The sequence below is a fragment of the Ctenocephalides felis genome, unplaced genomic scaffold (assembly GCF_003426905.1).
Source record: "Ctenocephalides felis isolate EL2017-DRISC unplaced genomic scaffold, ASM342690v1 CF-g0.4_SCAFFOLD_01170, whole genome shotgun sequence".
NCBI classification, from domain to species: domain Eukaryota; kingdom Metazoa; phylum Arthropoda; class Insecta; order Siphonaptera; family Pulicidae; genus Ctenocephalides; species Ctenocephalides felis.
The window spans coordinates 14574820-14598385 of NW_020537324.1; the positions used below are offsets into that span (position 1 = coordinate 14574820).

General features: G+C 28.5%; 4 protein-coding genes and 1 pseudogene across 8 annotated transcripts; 1 reads left to right on the forward strand and 4 right to left on the reverse strand.

Annotated features, from left to right (window-relative positions):
• LOC113366868 overlaps nucleotides 1-5778 on the forward strand; it is an 8535-nt pseudogene extending 2757 nt beyond the window's left edge.
• A 3187-nt stretch (nucleotides 5779-8965) lies between these two features.
• LOC113366427 (NF-kappa-B essential modulator-like) lies at nucleotides 8966-13543 on the reverse strand. Of its 3 annotated transcripts, XM_026608024.1 has the most exons (15): nucleotides 12885-13543; nucleotides 12722-12815; nucleotides 12524-12654; nucleotides 12336-12455; nucleotides 11961-12200; nucleotides 11769-11894; nucleotides 11354-11518; nucleotides 11147-11286; nucleotides 10934-11065; nucleotides 10737-10872; nucleotides 10529-10651; nucleotides 10292-10443; nucleotides 10163-10217; nucleotides 9541-9671; nucleotides 9257-9373 (listed from the first exon to the last, which is right to left on the reverse strand). In XM_026608024.1, exons 1-14 carry the CDS (start codon nucleotides 13155-13157, stop codon nucleotides 9552-9554), a joined length of 2007 nt encoding a protein of 668 aa, XP_026463809.1. In that variant the 5' UTR covers nucleotides 13158-13543; the 3' UTR covers nucleotides 9257-9373; nucleotides 9541-9551. The 3 variants fall into 3 exon arrangements, with proteins under 3 accessions (XP_026463811.1, XP_026463810.1, XP_026463809.1); XM_026608026.1 differs by lacking the exon at nucleotides 9541-9671 and having other exon boundaries at nucleotides 8966-9367; XM_026608025.1 differs by lacking the exon at nucleotides 9541-9671 and having other exon boundaries at nucleotides 8966-9373.
• Nucleotides 13544-15174: 1631 nt separating this feature from the next.
• On the reverse strand, nucleotides 15175-17390 carry LOC113365938 (serine/arginine-rich splicing factor 7-like). Of its 3 annotated transcripts, none has more exons than XR_003366245.1 (4): nucleotides 17251-17390; nucleotides 16769-17181; nucleotides 16075-16474; nucleotides 15486-15624 (listed from the first exon to the last, which is right to left on the reverse strand). XR_003366245.1 is itself a non-coding variant. In XM_026607482.1 (3 exons), the coding sequence occupies exons 2-3, from the start codon at nucleotides 17170-17172 to the stop codon at nucleotides 15360-15362; spliced, it is 669 nt and encodes a 222-aa protein (XP_026463267.1). In that variant the 5' UTR covers nucleotides 17173-17181; nucleotides 17251-17390; the 3' UTR covers nucleotides 15175-15359. The 3 variants fall into 3 exon arrangements, 1 of the variants encoding a protein (XP_026463267.1); XR_003366244.1 differs by having other exon boundaries at nucleotides 15487-15624; nucleotides 16040-16474; XM_026607482.1 differs by lacking the exon at nucleotides 16075-16474 and having other exon boundaries at nucleotides 15175-15624.
• A 396-nt stretch (nucleotides 17391-17786) lies between these two features.
• Nucleotides 17787-21077, reverse strand: LOC113366869 (WD repeat-containing protein 6-like; the record flags this gene model as incomplete). Its single annotated transcript, XM_026608518.1, has 5 exons — nucleotides 17787-17876; nucleotides 17936-19827; nucleotides 19870-20355; nucleotides 20477-20970; nucleotides 21035-21077. Coding segments are annotated over 5 exons (2991 nt in total), but the record flags the coding sequence as incomplete, so codon positions are not given.
• Nucleotides 21078-21271: 194 nt separating this feature from the next.
• On the reverse strand, nucleotides 21272-22694 carry LOC113368180 (lymphokine-activated killer T-cell-originated protein kinase-like). Its single transcript, XM_026609747.1, is given in 7 exon segments — nucleotides 21272-21463; nucleotides 21559-21657; nucleotides 21660-21740; nucleotides 21810-21993; nucleotides 22062-22198; nucleotides 22319-22492; nucleotides 22561-22694. Coding segments are annotated over 7 exon segments (915 nt in total). The 5' UTR covers nucleotides 22655-22694; the 3' UTR covers nucleotides 21272-21317.
• Between the last annotated feature and the right edge of the window lie 872 nt (nucleotides 22695-23566).

Below are 23566 nucleotides of genomic sequence, written 5' to 3' on the forward strand. Positions count from 1 at the left end.
TTTTTCCAGATGGTCCAGGTCGTCAGCATTATTGGGTGCTCTTACTGCTCCTCGCTCTGGTACGTTATTCTTCCGGAGGTCCTTTGTCACAGGATGCACCAATTTATCAACAGTCAGGTAACTGGAATAGAAGAAACACTATTTATAATATATATTTATAAATAGATGAATATCAAAATATGTGTTTATGCACTAATTAAATATCGACTAAGTTCATTCATACTCATACTAAAAGATTTGCATGTCTTGTGACGTCTAACAATCAGAACAAAAAGTTGTTAAGTCACATTAGAAATCTATATCTGCGCAGCGAGAAATTACTTTGTTGATTCAAGAAGCATATTTAGGCAACCAACTTAAAAGACAGGAACTTAAAGGCAACCTACTTAAGGCAACCAACTTAAAGACAACAACCTAAAGGCAACCACATAAATGTGTGCATTTATGACAAAGTTAGTAAAGAATGCTAAACTTGTTTCCATCCGCTGGTGCTATCAATCTATTTATGGTCCGACCATTTTTTATTACTTCCATCACCAATATGTAGCATTGCATTTCATTTACACATCTTGACTTTGCTAAACGCTTAACAATTTTTCAAGAACTTGTATACGTGAACCAACTAATGGGCCGATTATGCCCATAACAACCCAATGTTATAGCAAGGCCATGTTACGCTCCAACTTCCATACATTGAATCGTACTGAATACCGTCAAAACGCCATGTATTTGCTGTTCATTCAGACGTTTTACACAAACTGCAACGTCACTCGCATGTTATGAAGCTGAGTCAGAAAGACCCTGTTAACAAAGATCGTTTGTTTGACATTTGTCGGTTTCTAGGTTAGGTTTTCTATCTGACGGCCTGACTGCACAGCAACCACATGGTTTTGTCAATATTTAGATCGAATTTGTATGGAAAGTTCTTTTATAGCCTTGCCATAACATTTGTCTGTTATCCGGCAGAATCGGTCCATAAATTTCTACGATCTTTGTCTATGATTAATTACAATTTGTTATAATTTTCAGCATTGACATCTGACTTTTCACCGCACAGCATCTTAAAGCGTTCGTTCTTTGACATTCAATGCAAAGGCGTGTACGACAAAGAATCTTCGCTCGTCTCGATAGAATATGTGAGGATTGCTACAATTTATTCAGAGAACCACAACTCCATGCCCTTTGCAAGTAAGTAATAAAAAAAAAATTCGACCATAGATTTGCTACCTAAATTTAGTGAAAGACTAAAAAAAAATTGGATGATTTAGGAAAAGTCCTTTTGAATGAATTGAAGAAAGTACAACAGAGGAATCAACCTAATTCATATGATAATATAAACTTAATTGGTGCTTTACTAGTATACCAAAAATCAAGCACCACTGTTTAACTCTTTTAAATCTAGTTTCCTAGTTGTTTACCAAATCTATTTCATTTGCTTCATTAAAAGAAGTTTTGAAATAGAGAAAATATGATAATAATCATTAGGAGAAATCCATAAATTAACAAGACATGTAATTAGAAGTATTTCTATCAGAAATTTACTATATAATTTTGATGAATTTTAATAATACATGATATATTTCTTAAGTTTTAAAAATGCTTTTAATCCCATTTAGTTTACGAGGACTTAAGGTAGTTCAATGATTCACGCAAAAGCTTACATTAACAAAAAAATATTTAATTTAGGTTTTTATGGCAAGAGAAATGAAAATATTGCATTATAAAATGCAGTAACTTGAAAATGATGTACACCCATACCTCATTTTGAGTCGATTTAAGTTCCTAAACAATGCAAATTGAAACGACGCAATGTAAATTATGATTTTTTACATCAAAGCAAGTAAAGTAAAAAATAATATAACATTTCATTATATTAATACAAAAATCATTTAATAATATTTAAAAAATAAAGATTAAAATACAACACATATTAAGTTTGTCTATAGGAAAGCACCTAAAGATTGAAGTTAGGTATCAAATTCACGAAGATGCCTGTTTTTGTGAAAAAAAATGAACAAAGTAAGCGTTTCAAAGCACAAAATAAATATACAATTTTAATCCTTGCATACAAGACACAAAAAAGTATTAAATTCAAATAGACTGTTCAAATAATTTCTGGAGAACAACTTCTAATATAATCACTGGTTAGACTCTAACCAGTGATTATATAGAAGTTGTTCTCTCTAACCGTTAGAGACTGTTGTCATACAAATTGATCCAAATATTTTTCCAACAGTTTCTTTTTAAACGTAAAATGAACTTACTTTGTTATAAGTGATATTTCTGCAAGCAGAATTGTTTTTTTTTTAATTTGCATAGTTCCATCAATCAAATACATGTACTAACTAGTGGTGCATGGCACCATGCCTTAAGTCAAATTGCTGGAACTTCCCATACCGAAAACTAAATTATTAAAAAAAAACTTTTGACACTTTTTGCTCCGTATCTCAGAAACTGTCATACCTGCCTTTGATCAGCATGTCTGCTTATCAGTAGGAATCGAATGTTTCTTGAATTATTCAAATCGGTTAAATCGTGTTTGCAAAATCGTCGACGAAAATTTGTAACCGCATACACACACATACATCCATTTTTTCTAAGGCATGCAAAAATGTTCAGAAACCTTTGAAACGTAAAGATATATAAAAAATTTCATTTTCGATTTTTTTGCGATTACTATAACTTACCCTACGGGGTAAAATAATTTGTTCGACTTAAAACAGCCAACCTAGATAATCAGGCAGTGAAAATTAGGTACTTTTTAAGTAGGGAACCAATTTCAAAGTGAGTTGTTGGTGTACAAAAATTTGCAATACCTCCGTATTCCTTTTGACTTTATAACATTGTATAAGATAGCTTTAATTTAGTGATATTTGAACAGGAAAGAATGTTTCACAACGGATTACTTCAAAGGATGCATGGAGTCACTTCAACTCAACGATGAGATCGAATTGATACAAACGTACATTAAGCAATTGCACGGAGCAGAGCCGGACTTCTAAGACACGTTCAAAATACTAATTCAAATGTGTCCGAAACCAGATTCCAAGAAAATATTATTTACACATCATCACAATCAATACAAACTCTCATCATCATACAATACCAAAACAATGAACGAAGGACATCAGTATTGTTTTCTTTATAAGTTTGTATTATTTTTATTATTATTATTTTTAGTTATAGTTACACTTATTATTATATTTCTGTAGTAAACTAGTATTTTTAAGTTTGATCCATTTTAATGGATTTTTTTAAATTATAACAACAATTTTTGATTTTGATGCCACATAATTTATTACTAACACTACCACTTTTTTGTGGTAATCTATTTTTTTAAATTTCGTCGATTTTTATGCAGTTTTACTTATTAGTCCAGTCAATTAAGCTTAAATTAGGTAAGAATCTCGGAATTCAAGATACCCAGCTGCAAGTCTTTTAATACTTGTATATTGACACACTAAAGTTTTCTCAAAACCTACATATGATATGGTCAATACCATATGTAGGTTTTGAGACAACTTTTAGGTGTCAATATACAAGTATTTACAGACTTACAGCTGGGTATCTCGAATTCCGAGGTGAACTTACTACAATAACTGGTCTATATACATTTTTTTTAATTTTATTAGCACAATACTTCATCATAAATTAATATTATTTTTACTTTTATTTTTTTAAATTTTAATTACACTTATGTTTAAAATAGTGTTATTTTATATGGTGCTAACTTTGTTTTTGTGAAAATTTTTTTTATACAATTTTACTTTTTTACCACTCACGTTTTTTTTTAATTTTATTACTTTTTGATTTTGTTGCACACGATTTTTTTACAAAATCACAAATTTTGTTTTTTTTAAAATAATTTTGTGTTTTTAGTATTTTTGACTAACGCACTGAGAAGAATTTTTAGAGCTAATAATATTTTTTCAGCTCATATTTTTGGAGACTGCTGCAATGCACAGAGATTGCACTTTTTTACCTATTTTTGCATGTAGTTTTTAGAAAAAAAGTTCAAAAATTTAAGGCATTTTTTAAAACTCTGAAACTTCAAATAACAAATCAATATAAAAAATATTTTCAGAACTATGTAGTCTGATCATAATGCTAGATTTTCAAAATTTGTTCTTTGTTTTTTAATTCCCCAAAAATTATTTCTCTTAAGCTTGAAATTCAACCAATTTTCTACTGAGATCGACATATAAACTCGTCATGAAGAAGTGCCAGATTTTTGCATATAGACGAGTATACTCGTCATGGAAAAGTAGCAGAATTTTGTATAATGACAATACGCATAAATCTATTGTCCATTTTGGCCAATTGGCCTATTTAAAATTAAAACCTACTTGGCTATTGTCTATTCGGATGGCATTTGTTTTGATCATATACTCAAATTTTAATAAATTTACAACATTTATGAAATAACTAGTGGTGTATGGCATCGTGCTTTAAGGCAAATTGCTGGAACTTCCCGTACCGTAACGAAATGTTCGAGGAATATTAAATGTTTTCAAACAGATTATTTTGAATTATGTAATATCGTCTAATATTTATAAGAATTATATAAACTGAATTACAAAATTTAAAATTATTTACTTAAAGTTTATCAGTGAGCTTTAGAACTTTAACCAGAATTAAAATTCAAATATTCAAAAAAAAAATTTTAAAACGAATTTTTTTTCCAAAAGTAATTATTTCATCAACACAAGCAGAAAGTTCTTCGAATCATTCAAATCGGATGATTATTTCTCTCAAAAACTGCCATTTTTTATACATTTAACTCTGTATCTTCTAAATGACTAGACCTGCATTTGCCAAAAACTAATCACCACTTCTCCCAATCATTACAAATCGAATGTATTTTAGATCATTCAAATCAGATGCTCGTTCTCTCAAAAACTCGATTTCTATTTTCTGCACTCTTTGCTCCGTATCTCCGTAACGGCTGGACCTGCCTTTGCCGAAAGCTAATCAGCACATTTCCCTATCAATAGGAATCGAATGTTTTTTGAACCATTCAAATCGGTTAATCCGTGCGCCCGAAAACGTGGATAAAAAATTGTATCCATACATACATAAACACACACACATCGATTTTTTCTGAGGTATGCCAAAATGTTCAGAAACCTTCAAAATGTGGAAAATGCAAAAATTTTCATTTTCAAAAAAAAAATTCTACGGGAAGTTGAATAGTTGTATGTGGCTTACCTCAAAACAAAATTTTCCTCGATTTTTTGCGACGACACAAAAGTGTGCGCACCACAGTTAACTGGTTAAGTTATATTAGTACCAGCATCTCTTCAATTCTAATCTTCAAAGTATCTGAAAAAGAAAATGACTAGAGTTAATAAAATTATTTCCATAACGTTAAAAATAAAATCATTTGAATTATTTATTGTGTGTCAGACTACAAAAATATATGGTTTGCAGTAAGATTTTTAAAAGATGCCTTCAAGAAATTTTTATCAGGACCTTTTTCAAGGAAATTATATTGTCTATTATATATTAATTGTATTTTTATTAATTAGATCGAACTGTTTCGGGAGTGGCTTTTTCAAAGGATGCCTGGAAGCTTTGATGCTGACGGAGGAAGACGAAAGATTTTCAAAAATGGTGCAATACGTTGGGAAGAAAAAATAAGTTTAAGAAAAAGATATTCAAATGCAACAACTAAAAATACTCACGGACATGTCACTATTAAAATACACAAAAATCGGACCAAGTCTTTTTTTTAAATTTCAATTTAACTTTATAGAATAGTGCAAACTTGTATAGTCGTCGAGGAATATTTGTTATCGTCTTAATAGTTCAATTCATGCTGTCAACTAAGTTCAATTTGTTTAATAATTTACTAAGTTATATAATGTATCTTTCGATTATTTTAAATTTAAATGAGATATTTATAGTGCCATGCTGCCGTTTTGTATCGTTGTAATTTGCATTCAAAATTCTAGTCGCTTTGTGGTTATATCTATATATTTATCATATTAACTAAAATTAATAGTTAATTAAATCATATTAGTGCAAAAGCTTCTATAAAGTTTCAACATAATTGACCTGGTAAATTATATAATATTTTTGATAAAATCAACGCTAAAATATGCATAAAAATATACCTATAACCACTAATTTACAAAACATATGTATATTTAAAAAATTTAAATTAAAGTATCTATTTATATTATTTTAAAACTAATGCCACAGTAACAAATTTAATTGTGGTCATTTATTAACATCATTTAAAATAAATTCATTCATTTAATCATGATTTGAACAATTCACTTCGCTATAAATTATTTATTATCAAGTATTTAATGAGAACTATTTATAAGCATAAGAAATTTTCCGTGCATTTACTAAGAAGAAAATAATCAGTAAATTATTATTTTTATATAACATTTTTTAGTGATTAATTACAAATTATATTTATTGATTTATGATTTTAATAAAAAATATTTTTTTCTAAATTTTATGCAGTATTCGATTATATTATTATTCACATTTTGAATCTTTTATGATCAGTAAGTCCACTCCGCGTATTGTGTAAATATGTTGTATTATATTTTTTATTAATCTTTTAGATTAGTTTTAATAATATTTATTTAGATAGAGAATATATTATCATAAAATATTAAATAAATTTATGTAAATCTTCATATTAAACTAACAAAACGGTTCTCTCTCCTATCACAATGCTACTAAGCCAGTAATGCCTATCGTAGGCAATACAACTAGTCTATATATTTCACAAAATTCAGGTTTTTTTTTAAATAAAGATGCAAAAATGTAATTTTATTCATTATTATTTGTCAGATGTTAAAATATCTTCCAAACGAAAATTTTGTATTTTAAAAGGCAATCATGTAAGATAATTGTAAATGAAAATTTCGCCACTGTACTATCTCATCTATTTTAAATGCACAGAATTACGATTTATTATAAAAACGTTATTTTATTATATTTATTTGCATAAGGTTTTTGTAATATTATTTATTATTAGCATTCCACTTAATCAGTATTTTGTATAAAGTTTACAAATAGACGAAAATATTTGTATTGATCAGAAAGTTATGTATTACTATTAAATACTGGAAATATATACAACAATGGATGGTAGAGCATGTACTGATGTTTTATTTGAAACAAACTATTTAAAATATCTTAAATAACGTAAAAATTTACTCGGTTTAGTGCTGTTACCAACTGGAGAAATAATAAAGGCGATTGGCTGAGCCGTTTCTTTATAATTGACAAAAAAGTGCAAAAGGTACGCCGCCGCTTTAGCCAAAAATCATTAACCATTTTTTCCTTAATTAAAAAAAAACTAGTGGGGTGCATGGCATCGTGCCTTAGAGCAAATTGCTGGAACTTCCCGTACCGTAATTAAAAATCTTGGTACGGAATCCAAACAAATTTACACAAAATGTGTACACATTATTAAAATCTATGAAATATCTAATAATTTGATGTACATATGTCCAATAACCATTTTTGACTGCCAAATGGCATTTTTTTAACTTATTTTTATTGAGAGTCCGTAGCCGCTGGACTTCTTCATCTTCTCAATACAATTAAAATGCTTTTTAAATTATTAAAATCGGACAAACCGTTCTCTTAAGAACCGAGTTACCGTTTTTGGCACTTTTTGCCCCGTATCTTCGGAACGGCTAGATCTGCCTCCCACAAAAACTAATCAGCACGTCTCCATATCAACACGAATCGAATGTTTTTTGAATTATTCAAATCGGTTGATCGGTGTTCCCAAAATCGTCGACGAAAATTTGTATCCGCACACTCATACACACACACACACATACATCAATTTTTTCTAAGGTATGCCAAAATGTTCAGAAACCTTTGAAACGTAAATATATATAAAAAAAATTTATTTTCGATTTTTTTGCGATTACTATAACTTACTCTAAGGGAAGTTAATTAAGCCATTTTTCACTTAATTGTTAAAAAAAATACATGATTGATGAAACTTTGTCTGGTGATCTTAACAATAATCCTAAAAAATTATAGGCCGTCTAAAAGTGGCTTAATTCATTTAAATTTAGAATAATGGACGGGATTAAATCACTCAAATTACTATGTTGTGGTATTATATATATTTAAAAATTCATGGATATATACTTCAAATTTTTTATAAATTTTATAAATATTATAAATATTCAAAGATATATATCCATTTTTTAAAAGCTTTTGCCGTTTTATTTTTATGTAATATTCAAAGATATCTATCTACAAAGTTTTTGCCATCCTTCCAATTTCAAAAATAGATAGAAAAAGTATGATCTTCTTTCATTCGAGCCTTAAAGAATTACAACTGCCTCCAAATCGCCTACTGATACGGCTTGATTCAATCCCTTCCTACCAAGGTAGTTAGATTTAGGTCCTTCCTTGAATTTCAGTTTGTTTTATAGTGATAGTTACACAATACATTTGTTTTAAGACATTCCTCGTGTTTAAAATTTTCTCAGACGGATTAAAAATTGAATTGTCTTTAAAATAAAAAAAATATGATCAATCACAAATAACAAAACATCATTACTCTATTGTTCTTATTCTCTTCAAAACCAAGGCCAATTTCTCTGCATGAAATTGAATTTTGAAAAACGAAAGAAAAGTAAATTTCCCTCTTAAAGTAAGTAGTAATTTTCCTTCTTAATGAAAAACCCTAAAATATCATTAAATACATGAAATTTGAAAAACAGCTTTTGAAGATACGTGTAAAATCATACTGAAGGAACAGATTATAGACAGTGAAAAAGAAAAAAGGAACAAGAATATATATATAATCAATTATAATATATTTAATATAATTTATCTACAGAAATATCTCACATACATGAAATCATTTTATGTTACATAACTAGATTTTCAATGCATGTGTTCTAAGTGGTAATTGCAATTATGCAATTTTCTGTATTTATATATTTATAAAGATATTTTATATGCTGCATATTGTAGATTAATTAAATATATGTATTATTGATTTTAAAAGTACACAAACACTCTCATTAAGTCTGTCATACCAAATTATCAAAAAAGTCTTTTCCAACTTTCAAAAAAAAGCAATATTACTCTCATAATTATTTCCAGCCATCAAATAATTTATACGAAAGAATAAAAGTCAAGAATATAAAGAATTAGATAAAACAGTGCAGCATTTGACAAATTCATATAAAAACAAAGATAAAAATATATAATATTTCTTAATTACCTCTAATACTAAATGATAATTTTGATGTTAGCTGATTTAAGATTACATTCACACTTGAGCATTGAGACAACGTTCAACATGATTCTCAAGTGCCTGAATTGTGTAAAACGCAAACTGGCATATAGGGCATGGATAAACCATCTGAAACTAACAAAAATAACATGAAAAAATGATTAATAAATATTAAGTATGTAAAAATAATTAACTTTTGCAATAGAAAATTATCATTCCTAATTCCTAGATAAGTTATAAAGTTTACACTCTGTTATTAAACATGTCAAGCACATATGTATATTAAAATAATTTGAACCTACTTCGTTATAGTTCAAACTACTTCCCCGCAGTCTTCTACATGTCTCTGGAGGGTGTGATAATTTTTAAACTGATTGAAGCACATTGGACAACTATAAGAACTAGAGTTTGACGGTGACATAGTTTTATTGTCCTGTGTTTGAAAATAAAATATTTTGTATAGAAACATAAATGTTAAATAAAATAAAATGAGATGAAACAACATTCACAAAAATGTTTAACTAATTCAGCATGCTTCTGTGGTTTTTCATGCTAGTCAAGATTGAAAATGAACACTTATTTTAATCATGTAATTCACGATGGTATTAGATACAGATTGATTTCAGTGTTTTAAGTGCTTTTATTCTAGATGGCTTTTATTCAGCAAGGCGTTATTTGCATTATACTATCTCCCATAATATAATCAAACAAAATTCAAATTTAAACTATAAATCAATAATTATTAATGAAAAATTGTGAGCATGTGTGAACACCCATAAATGAAAAAAATGTTAAATTAGTTTTGTGACAATGAGCAATTTCCAGAATAATTTTCATTTTCATAAAGGATACAATACATATGTGCATAACATGTTAATTGTAAAACATTAAAATTTTATTTAAAGCTATTGTAAGCTATCTCACCTGTGTGGAGGAAGAAGAATTGTCATTTGGAGGTGCAGTAGGTGCAGCAGTTGATCTGAAAAATATTACCACTCTCAAAAAAAGAACAAAGAAATGTTACAACACAAAAATATCAGATTGAACATTAACTTATTTTGCTCTGCTATATTTTTCAAGCGCTGTAGAAGTTCTTCATTACGTTGCTGAAGCTTACGTAAGTCAGAAACAGCATTGTCTTTTTCTCCAGCCAATGTTGCTCTAGCTTTTCTTTCAGTTTCAAAGTCTTCTTTGTAAATATCCAACTAAAATCAAACATAAATAGATTAAAACCTTTCAATTAACAAAAAATCTTCCCATAATCAGTTTAAAAATATTCTCTGAATAAACCTGTTGTTTTAAAACATCAATTTCAGGTTGATCCTTCTTTAAGTTATCTATTTCTTCTTGCTTTTTAAGTATTTCATCACTTTTCAATTGAAGAAGTTCGTCTTTTTTCAACATGTCAGCATTCTGAAAATTTATGCAAAATAGAATTGATCTACTTATAAACTTATGCATAAATTTCAATTAAAATAATTAATTTTAACCAATTTACCATTTTCTCAATTTCTTTTTGATGAACATCTTCATTAAGTTTATTTGCAGTATTAATAGACTCCATTTCTTTTAATAAATTATTATATTCATTATATATTGTTTGGAAATTTGATTGAGCAGTTTTTAGGAGAATCCTAAAAATAAATTACAGTAAGGAAATGTTATTACAAACAACAAACTTATATATAAACTGACCATTCTTTTGAAAGACTTTCACATAATTCGTTGGAAAACTGTTGTAATTCCTTCAGTTTCGTCTCAACTTGTTGTACAGATGTAATATTTTCAGGCTGAACATCTTTCAGTATGTACTGTAGCATATTCATTCTGAAAAATAAATAAATAGCATAACTTATTGAATATGTAACATATGTACTGCAAGAATACATAGGGGAAATACTTTTTTACCTTTTGCAATGTGCATTATACCAATTTATTATATCTTGCAAATGTTTTTCATAAAATTGAACTTTTTTCTCAAGATCATAAGAACCACTCTCGCTATATGAAAAGTTGTGATTCATTGACAATGACAATGGGTCCATGGTCTAAGAACATTAATTTATGTTATAAAATGAAATTTGCAATAAAATTATTAAGTTTAATAATACTTACTAATTTTACTTGATTAAGAGAACATTCTTTCAATTGCATTTGTAGATTTTGAATTTCTTCCCTTAATCTGGAAATTGTTTCTACTGAAGCAGATGGTGCATTAAATATGGAAATGTTCGAATTAGAAAGTCCAACATCAGAATTTGATACCAATTCATAATCCGACTATTTAAAAGTTTGATAAGTAAATAAAAATTATTATTGAATATATCTAAAAGCAATAGACTAGAAAAATTACTAATATTGTTAAAAGTGATCTTAATGGTCAATTATCACAAACATTTAATAATTAGAATTAATATCAATGGGTTCTGTATTTATGTGACGCCGTAACTAAATATAAAAAGTATGTATCTTGAATTAAAATAATATACAATGAATGAATATATAAAATATACAATTGAAAATAAGTAACCTTATCAGCAGTAAGTTTCATATGTGCCTTTTGCAACTGTTCTTTATACAACTTTATTTCTGAATTTAAGTCAATTATAACTGTGTCCGATTTGTGTTGATTTGCCATCAAATTAGTAACTTGAGCCTGTTTGAAAATTGATTTAATACAAACATTTTAGTTATTAAAATTATTATAGTTAAAAAGAGTTACCTTCAGATTGTCAATTGTAGCTTTCATCTCTGCATTTCTTTCATTTGAGATGTTCATTTCTAAAGAACTTCGTTCCAGTTCCCGTTCCAAGTTTTGTTTTTCATTTGTAATTAAATTAATTGTTTCCTCTGATTGTACATTTTTCAAGTTCAATTTTTCAATTTGTTTTTCTAATTCACTGGTAAGCAATGTAGACTCTGATAATTGCCCCATCAGGCTTGTATTTTGTGTTTGCAAATTCTAGAACAAAGATGTATAATATAACTAATAATTTTATTATCTGCATTTTATATTTTAATATTTTTAAAAGCAACTAAACAATTTCAGAATAAAGTAATTTTTCTCATTTTAAATATTTGTTTGATATTTTCTTACATTTAATGTAGAAGTTAGGTCGTCTATTCTTTTTTGCATTTCACTTTTCTCATTTATCAATTCATCATTAACTGCATTTGTTTTCAAATTTTCTTTAAGCATTGCATTTTCTGTTTTGAGCTACAAATATAGATAACATGAAAAGCATTTCCTAGTGCATTATTGAAACATTTTTTAATAAAATTTACTTTAATCACTAATTTTCTTGTTTCTTCAAATTTTTCTCTGTGACCATCATGTATTTTACGAACTTCTTCTTGGTATTTCATAATTTTATTGAATTCCCTTCTCAAATCATTATTATTTTGCATTAAATTTTCTTGAAATAAAAAAATATTTTTAATACCATGCTGTTAAAATAATATAATTCAAGTTACAAAACATACCTTTCATCTGGCAGTTTTCTTGTATTAATACATTAAATTGCCTTTGTATTTCATCTTGTGTCATATTTTTGATATTAATAGAATCTATTAAAGACTGCAATAACAATATAAAAAATTAAATTAAGTATCTAAATAAATTAGTAAAATCATGTTTTTGCATTACCTGTGAAACTGAAGCAGGTGAGGGATAAGAAATGTTCGAATACAACAACGATTGATTTTGTTGTCCAATTTTTTCCAAAATAGATCTGTGGCTAGCGATTAAAGTATCATTAACAGATCTACATAAGGAATTTTGAGCAGAGACATGATTCATAGATTCTGAAGGAGATGAGCCAAGTATCACAAAAGATTCATCATCATTTTCATTAAAAGATTTATTTGATTGAGGTCCTGATGCTTTGTGACTTGTTTCAGCAAAATTTGTCGATTCCATTTTTCATAGATAAAACAATCTGTGATTGTTTAACCCACTTCAAATACTTTAACTGAACAAATTAAACTAACTAAACAAAATGTTCTTGAAATGCACTTTGCGATTTTTTTTTCATCGGTTTAGATAAAGGAAATGATATCATAATTGTAAATTTCTAGATTAGATATACATCATCAAATTGTAATTTCTGATTGATAATCTCTAAAAATAAATACGCAGTATGATGAAACGACCTTTGCAAAATTATGTCAAACTGTCAAAACAGAGGTATCTAGTATCCTTCTTTGCCGGCTCAACAAAAACTGTTGATTTATCATTGTTTACGAAACTTATTAAAGTCTAGAATTATTCATGTCGTTATTAAATCAACAAGAATATTGTGTATAAGAATATACGAGAAATTAGAGGAAGACAAAAAAACGAGAAATTAGAGGAAGACAAAAAAAACTCTAACTAGCTGTAAGTGGAATTCTGTCTTGAGGCAATTATGGCATCGTGCCTTAAGGCAAATTGCTGGAACTTAATACTGAATGTTTTTAAATAGATTATTATAAATATTGTAACATTGTCTAATATTTATAAGAATTATATAAACTGAATTGCAGAGTTGAAATTATTTGTAAAGTATATTAGAACTATAGTCAGAAGTAAAAATAAAATCTGAAATATTTTCGATATACAAAAAACTAAAAAAAAAAAAAATGGAACAAAATTTTTTTTTCCAAAATTAATTATTTTGTAAAGACAAGCAGAAAGTTCTTTGAATCATTTAAATCGGACGCTTAGTTCTCTCAAAAACTGCCATTTCTTACATATTTAGCTCCGTATCTTCAAAATGGCTGGGCCTGCCTTTGCCAAAAACTAATAAACACTTCTCCCAATCATTACTAATTGAATGTTTTTTAGATCATTCAAATCGGATACTCCGTTCTCTCAAAAATTCAATTTCTATTTTCTGCACTCTTTGCTCTGTATCTCCGAAACGGCTGGACCTGCCTTTGCCAAAAACTAATCAGCTCTTTTCCCTATCAATAGGAATCGAATGTTTTTTAAACCATTCAAATCGGTTGATCCGTGCGCCCTAAAACGTGACTGGAAATTTGTATCCATACATACATACATACACACACACACACACACATCCATTTTTTCTGAGGTATGCCAAAATGTTCAGAAACCTTCAAAACGTCGAGAATTTTCAATTCCGATTTTCGGCCCATTACAATAACTTACCCTATGGGAAGTTAAAAAGAGTAATTCCGGGAAAGATGAAATGTTAGTACTAAAAATTAATGTTTTTTATATTTCATTGGTTATTTTCCAAAACACAAATCGCACAAATATGCATACAAATTTTTTGATATATTGAGATTTTTTGTATTTCTCTACTTTAAACTTTTCAATACTATATGTGTGCCATTCAGCAAGTTCATACCAGTATAAACAAAATTAGAACATTGTTTTGTAATAAAACAACACAAAACTTTGAAACAATTTTAAAGAAAGGATAACCACATTATTTTGTAGACCGTAAAATAAACTAGTGGGTTGCATGGCATTGTTCCTCAAGGCAAATTGCTGGAACTTCCCGTACCGTAATTAAAAATCTTATACGGAACCCAAAAAAATTTACACAAAAAGTGTACACATTATTAAAATCTCTATGAAATATCTGATAAATTGATTTACATTTGTCCAATAAACATTTTTGACCGCCAAATGACACTTTTTTAATTTAATTTGGAGAGTTCATAACCGCTGGACCTGCCTTCCCAAAAATTTAATCAGTTCTTTATCTTCATTTTACATATCTCAGTCAGACAGGGGTGTAATTCACTAGTTATAAGATTTAGCTATGCAAATTAATATTCTCTTGTTAGCCATAATTTTAAGTGTTTACTGCTGAAAAATCCCCAGTACAAAGTATGATTTTTTTAAATTAAAAAATATTGTATTGTGATTAGAAGTTATAATTAAAATATGAAATGTATCAATCATAAATACAATTAAACCACCCCATACATTTAAATAGCACATAATTTTTATTTCAATAATAATTAAGACAGATGAACTAATTTTAAATTCATACCACGAAACATATAATATATATGCTCCCAAAGTAAAGTTAAAATATACATTAATGAACTAACCACTAATGATGTCATATTGATAACATATATAAATCACTGATGCACACATAATCTAATCATGATTATCTCCATTCATATTTTCACCATCCCTATCCCTAGACCGTGAACGAGATCTAGAAACAGACCTGTTATTAGATTTGCGGTCTCGGCTGTGAGAACGCCTTGGGCTTTTGCTGTGTCTTGGAGATCGACTGCGACGGGCAGACTTGCTTCGCGAACGGCTTCTTCCACGAGACCTGCTTCTGGATCTTGACATACTCCTAGAACGAGAACGGCGATCCCGTGAGCGGCTTCTTGATCGGGAACGAGACCTAGACCTGGAGAGTCCATAACATGAATTATAAAGAAGATTAAAGAAGCAATATTTATAACATTAAATTTAAAATTCCAATTGTTACAAACAATGGAAAACTTGCAAGCAAAAAAAAGTAACAAATTTTATTTTATTAATAAATAAAGGGCAGTAACTATATGCTTATAATAAATAAATATTGGTCTCAGGACTTTTCTGTAAAATTATACTATAGTGGCATTTTTAGATAAATTTATATAGCAATCTGCATTTATTACTATGTGTTTATTAAAAATGTTGTAAGTTTTCCTTAAATAATCAAGATTAATCACAACCTTTACTCTATTAATCAGGTGCTTCATTTGCTTCTATAATGAAAATATTGTTGAATGCCGCCTTTTAACACTTTAAAGTGTATTTTATCTAATATGATAACTCACTATTCAATAACACCTGTGAAGTGTGAATTCTTAACTGAGACTTTATCAGACGCAGAAGACAAGTGTCGTGCAACGCAAGGAGGTGTATCATAGCAGATATAGTTTCTCAGTCTCGAGTGAAGAAACATTGATGTAACTGATGAAACTCAGGCATCATTACCAAGCTTTTCAGGCATCTAGCATGTAGTTTGTAGGTAGACAATTTAAGGTACAAATTCGTTTCTATGTGTGTTAGCTCGACGTATTGCAGACATGCCAGTGGCGATTGGAACAACCGTGGAGATGGAGAAACAAGTGATTGCAGTGGTAGATTGCCAACCGAGACCAACTCTTGTAGCAAAAATTTTGAGGAAAAATGGAGCACTTTCAGATATGAGCGAAGAAGCTAGTAGGACTAGTAGAATCGATACCAGAATCATAGCGATGGATAAAAACCTATAAATATGTAAAATTATTCTGAATGTTTTTTATGATGATTAAAAAAATTTATCTGGCAGATTTAAATTAGAAAATATTGATAAAAAACTGTAATCATCAAAATTTTTAGTTTAAGAATGATCGCTAGATTAAATGTCAAACACTTTTAATATAAAACAGTAATATGTATAGGTTGAACGCGCTAGGTATCTTCGAATGCTGGTTGATGGAGTTGGCTCGGTGTGTAGTAGAATCACTCAAACGGCTATGTAGACAAGAGTTCGCAGCGCCTAAAATTTCAAGACAACATACCTTCGGCGTCCTCCTCCTCCTCGTCTGCCATGCCTGTTACAATCACGGGCATAATGTCCACGATCGCCACATTCATAGCATCTGTCATCTGGATGGAATGGTCGTCCTCTTGTTGAGCCGCTTCTAGGTGGAGGTCCTCTTCCATATCCTCGATTTCCTTTGCCATTGGACATTTCGACGCGGGCTCTTCTACCACATATCGTTCTTCCGTCTAAGCCGCGTACAGCATCCTCAGCATCTCTAGGATCTTCGAACTCTACGAAAGCAAAGCCTGGAGGATTTCGTGCCACCCAAACATTGCGAAGGGGTCCGTAATATCCGAAAGCATCTTCCAATTCTTGTTTACTTGCATTATTTCCCAGGTCGCCGACGTACAGCTTACACTCTGAGCCGTAACGCGACATTATGATATCCTAAATAATATCGGAAAATAATTACTATTATCCGCGACATAAATAATTGAATTAACTATAAACACTTACCCTTAACACAAGGAATAACTATTTCTTATGATCACTATTTCACTTCAGCAACGCCATAAACAGTCGGCACAAAATGGCGGAATGAAACCGAAAAAACAATCGGCGCGATCGACCTCGAATGCCATTCGGCTACTGCGAATTTCCGATCATGTCACCAACATACAAAATCGAAAATCATACTTCAATTTTCATAAGTTGGCTTCTTGCTATATTTATCACAAATTTAATTTTGAATATATGTTTGTTTCAGTTTATATTCATCAACTTACAATTAGAGAAGTGATTCAAGACAATATAATAATAAGTGATAGTAATTTTTATACTTAAGGAAGTTAAGAAATTTATAATAATTAAGGAAGTGATAGTAATTTTTAATGTACCCAAATTCTGACCACACCACATTTAATGATGTATTCCAGAATACAATCAATTGTAAGTAACAATCGTTTTATTATCTATTTGAAATTTATTTAAAATATTAAAAGCTATATATATATATAAAATTATAAGCTATATAGAAAATTTACTAACTTTAGGCTTTTGTATAATTTTATTTATTTTCTTTAGTTGTTTTTAGTTCCAATATGTTGACACCTCTTCCATAAATGCAAATTAATAGAGAATTTCTGGAATAAAAAACAAATTTATAAACTTTGATAAAGATATTTTAACAAATGCAACTTACATTGATTTATTAATGATACATATTCCCTTTATATCTGCTACTGTAGTAAGCCTTTGATACAAATAATTGCACTGAATTCCTTCCTTCGTATTAGCAGTCCACTCAAATAAAGATATTCTTTGATCAATTGATGTTGTAATGACGAATTCATTAAAAATTATAACGCCTGATATTTGAGCACAATGTGCTGTTTTTATCTCCCAAGTACTTATATTTTCAGCTTTGAATGAATTTATTTCTTCATATATTGTGAACAATCTTAATATTAATGCATTATCATCACCACCTGTTGCCATAATATAAGTATCAGCTCCCAATTTTTTAATATCACAACTATTTATTCCATTTTCATGTGATTTCCAATTTGTAATAGATTGTAAATTATATGTGTCACTTAAGCATTGAGAAGAAACATCATTGCCTTTATTAAATAAGCTCCATATCTTAATTTTTCCTTCAGTATCTGTTGTTAAAATAATGATGCAGTCTGGATCAGTTTTTTTAATAGTATGGACACTAAGAATACATTTACCAGTCATTTTTGAAGTTATCAGATTTATATCAAGTTTTGAGTTATTTTGTTTAACATTAAATATTCTTAAAAATCCATCAGAACAACCTGCTGCTAATAATATGTTCAATCCATCCTTTGTTAATTCATTACTCTTATCACTAAATATCACAGATAGATTCATATACCTCATATCTTGAAAATGTTCATAATTAGTTTGTTTTTTAACGGAATCAAAATTATTTAACATGTGCTCCCCTAAAAGTTCAGAATGTACAACAGGATCACTAGCATTAGAGATATCAATATCAACTTTCGAAATACAAATTTGAGCTCTGCCTCCACAAGATATAACATAGAAAGATAATATTTGGAGTTCCTCGTGGAATTTTATAACTTTAATGTCCTTGATACTGGATAAATGCGTTTGTATTGTTAGAACTTTCCCAATTTTATTTAAATTTCTATTAAATATACTTATTGTCAGGATTGTATCTTCACCACCAATAATAAAAATACTAAATGAACTATTAGAAAATAAAGAACATAACGCATTTATTTCCTTACTTACAAAACTTTCTTCTAATGGTTTTATTAGTATATCAGATAGAATAACTTGTGTTTTATATATAACACCATTTTTGATGAAAGCCAAATTTACATTATTATCACTTATGTTCATATCCCATGATCTGTGCCCGCCTCCACAGTCAACTTGCCAAATGATTTCGTTTAATGTACAAATCATAAATTTGTTTGATAAAAACCCACATAACATTTCTTGATTATTTACAATAAAATATCTACCAATCCATTTCAGGTCAATCCTTGTGCATGACAATTTTACTAATTTTTTTGTATGAATTTTAAATTTTGCACATTTTCCATCTCGCCCTGTAGATATTATAGTACTATTATAAATATTTATATCTGTTACACCTAAATGGCAGTGCACTTTAAGAACTGTATGTATAGGTAAATAATCTTCATCATATAAATGAATATTTCCTTTGCGATCACCTATAACCAAATAATTCTCAATGATATTTGCAGCAGTAAACCAAGGCTCATTAGTTAAAGGAATTTTAAATTCACTCATTTTTTTTAAATCATTATTTAATAAAATATAGGTTGATATGATGCCTATTTCTGCACATAGTATGATGTTGCCATTGTTTGCTATAGAAACAAAAACAATTCTTTCTTCAAACAATGTTTTCTTAACTAACAACTTTATTTCTGAATTTGTTTCTTCATAAATTCTTATATTTCCATTTAAACCACAAATTGCTATAGTATTAAATTTACTACCTATTAAAGAATATGAAAACATTTCACTCATGTGGTCCCCTAAATTCCAACAATTTGATTTCGGCACAAATTTTAATAAATGCCCTTCATTTGAAATACATAAAAGTGTGGATTTAAAAGTATATATAATTTTCTTTGGTGTAAAATTATTTTTAAGAAAAGTTGCATCGTTACAATTTAAAGGTAGCGGCTGTAAGTTAGGTACTTTTGGCACTAAACAATGTAATAATAGGCCTCCATCGCTACCCCCTGTTGCAATCAATTGTTTTTCCACATTTACATCTAAACTCCATATAGGTCCACATTGATGGGAATTCTTTTTATTTAAAAGATTTCCATTTAAATCCCATGTACAAATCATAGAATCTTCTCCAATAGAAATGATTAAATTAAGGTCCTTAATAATAATACTGGCACGAACTCTGTCCATATGTCCAAATGCTGTTTTGTGTAACGAAATTGTTACATTTTCCCAATATGTTCCATTATTTAATGTATTATTATTTTCTTTAATGTTCCAGATTCTTAAAGACCGATCATCAGAGGTTGAGGTAACTTTTTTCAATTCCTTGCTATAAGCTATAGAAAAGATCACTCCCTAAAAATAAACACAAATACAAACTACTTTTAATATTTCACATCACATGATCATTGAACCATGACATATATTTATGATTTTACAAAACTACTAAATACATTTATGTATTTATAAACTGTACCTTGTGTCCTTGTAATCGATGTAATATTTGATTGCATTTGTTTGTATATTCCGTTTTCCAAATAATTATTTCACTAAAAACAGTTCCTCCAAAAATCAAATTATTAGTTAATTCTGCATTTTGATCACAAACTATTTCAGCAGAATATAATATGCATTTTTCTTCAGACGTATAATACTTTACTTCATCTCCTGTTGTAGCATTTATCAGGCTAGCGTTATTATGTGCAGTTATTGCCAAAAGATAATAATCAATAAACTTTATTTTCAAAATCCAATCTTTTAAAGAATATGTATTTATAACAGTAGCCACTAAAATGTCATTTGAGATACTTAAGTGAATCAAGCAAATCAATTTGCCCCCGTATACAATAAGTTCACTCTTTTCACTAATAACAATTCCATGTATAGATTGCCCTTGAAATATTTCCACATGTGTTAGGCTTTTTTCTGTATCATCATTTAACTTATAGATATTCAAATTTCCACCAACTCCTGCAATTTTTTTTCATTTAATAAAATATAATAAAAGTTATTGTAGGTTAAAAAAATATAATACCTGCTAAGACATAATTGTCTTTATAAAATTTCACTGCTGTTACATAAGTTTTTAAAAATAATGATTCCATGTCATAATAAAAATAGCTTACGTTATATATAAAAAATATATTAAAAGTAAGTACAATTTTGAAAACACATGTTAAATCATAGATAAAAGAAGAGTGTGTTAAATGTTTTAAACCATTATAACCTTATTTTTACATCATAATAATATACATGAAGATAGCAATGCCTGTCAAATATTTGATTTACACTAATCTATTTATCAATTTCAATTAAATTTAAAGTTTAAATTGTTTTAACAACTCAATAAGCAAGGAAGCAGATGGTCGGTTGATGGGATTTTCTTCAGTTAATATATAAAAACATTCGAGTACTGGATTATAGTCTTCAGAGAATTCTATATTTGGCAGATCGGGCCTAGTTCCTTAAAAATAGTTTAACCATTTAATAATTAATAATAAATAAAAATAAAAAAAAATATTTTGACAAGAGTAATCAAGCTCATTTTAAGATAATCACCTAATGTCTCTATTTCATCGATGCTTTCATTCACGGAACTTAAATTTGATTCATCACAAACAGGTACATGTGGAGGTGTTAGAGATAACATTTCCCATTAGTAAGGCCTAAGGAAAATAGGTCAGCTTTATTTGTTATTTTACCTTCATCCATAGTTTCAGGTGCTGACCATAGCTCTGTACCTATTAAAAAGACATAGTATTGCACTACAAAATATTAATGATGGAATATTATCTCAATATATAATAAACCTTTGTAAAAGTTATTGGGTAAAACACTGCCATTTTGATCAAGTTGTAAACTGACTCCGAAATCACATAATTTACATATATCAAAATCCCCTTTGATCAAAATGTTATGAGATTTAACATCACCATGTAATAAATGTGCTTTAGTATGTAAGTAGTCTAAAGCACTAGCCATATCAACAATCATCTGCAAGAATATTGTTTTTATTATCAGCATGGCTACACATAGATAAATTATATATAAGTTTTTTATACTTTGAGTATCTTTACTGCCTCAAAAGGAGTACCCTCATTTTCAAGACGAGTTTCTATCAGATCACCTAGTGATACTGTACAATCTTCCATGGCCAAAACCTTTCTCCCATCTGGTAGACTTGTATAGGCTCGAAATCCTTTTATTATCATATGAATAAAACTTTAATATCAAGGTTTATGCAACAAATTTTTAACGTAATGAACAACATTTTTTTAATATATGTTTTAATATATGAATATATTTAAAAAAAACCCACCAACAATGTTTGGGTGATCTAATTTCTTCAAAATGTTAGCTTCTTCATTGAGTCGATGCTCAATGCTTAAACAATCAGATTGTTTAAGTTTCCTTTTAGTTAAGTATTTTAGTGCCCAAGGCGAATTTATTTTACCAGCTTGTGGGGAACGATTAAAGCGATAAACTTGAACTCCTAAGTAAAATGTAATTTATAATATTAAAATTAAAGATACAATATTAAAATTGGTACATTCGTTTTACCTGTCCCGTAACCTAAATGCTGCAAAAGGGGTGATGCAGGTACATTCAATACATTATTTACTTTTTGTTTTACAGGTGTATTAAAGTTATCCATGATAAAATTAAGAAAATTGAAGACTAACAGTGGCTAACAGTTTCTAACACAAATATCCAAATGACAGTTTAATATAAAATGACAGTTGACTTTCAACTGAAAAACCAAAGGTTCTCAATCGTTTTTTCAAAATTTATTCAGGTTTTTTTATTAAAAAAAAATCCTTTATAAAAGAATTGAAATACTATTCATTAAAATATATTAAATTAAATATATATTCATTAAACAAAATCCTTTAATAAAAGAATTGAAATATTCAGAATTTATTATTAGTTTTTACTTCATTTTTTAATCTTCTTAAAAACATAAGCTGAGGTCCAACCTGGCAGGCTAAAGTTTTCAAACAAATTAGAAAAAAAAAACTACAGAAGATTAAAATAAATAATTATTCACCATAATTATTATCACTTCATCCAATTTTTTTACAATTAATTCAAATTAAATATAGACTTTTTTGCCTTTTTTTCGGCGTACCAATTTATTACATCAGTTGATTAAAAAGAAGCATTGGTATTTTTAAATCTGCCTATGTACATATATGAAAAATTTGAATCTTTTAATTAAATTTTGATTAAGCCTTATATTTGCAATATACGTATAATTCATATGGCAGATATGGCAGTGCTACGCTCCTGATACATAAATTTATAATATTGTGCAAAACTTGTATAAAATAATAAAACATGAAACTTTTAAGAATAGTTAATTGACATTATATATTATTGATAATTTGTACAAATATATTATTTACATGTTTATATATGTATAAATATTGAAATTTATTTGTTCGTAATACAGTGTAATCTCACTAAATCCAGCACTATTATAAACCAAAAGGTGATTATTGGAATGTTTGGATTACTGGATTGTAGTAAAGAAGTCCTAAGGGTGCAACAAATAAATAATGCATTT

Bases quoted from the DNA above. Each gene is read 5' to 3' on its own strand.
- LOC113366427 (XM_026608024.1), bottom strand. From the start codon at position 13,157: ATGGAATCGACAAATTTTGCTGAAACAAGTCACAAAGCATCAGGACCT. The intron at 11,287-11,353 runs GTAAGTATTATT...TAATGTTCTTAG, and splicing joins CTCTTAATCAAGTAAAATTA to ACCATGGACCCATTGTCATT. The intron at 9,672-10,162 runs GTGAGATAGCTT...TTTCAAACACAG, and splicing joins ATTCTTCTTCCTCCACACAG to GACAATAAAACTATGTCACC.
- LOC113365938 (XM_026607482.1), bottom strand. From the start codon at position 17,172: ATGTCGCGTTACGGCTCAGAGTGTAAGCTGTACGTCGGCGACCTGGGA. The intron at 15,625-16,768 runs GTATGTTGTCTT...TGGACTCTCCAG, and splicing joins GGAGGAGGAGGACGCCGAAG to GTCTAGGTCTCGTTCCCGAT.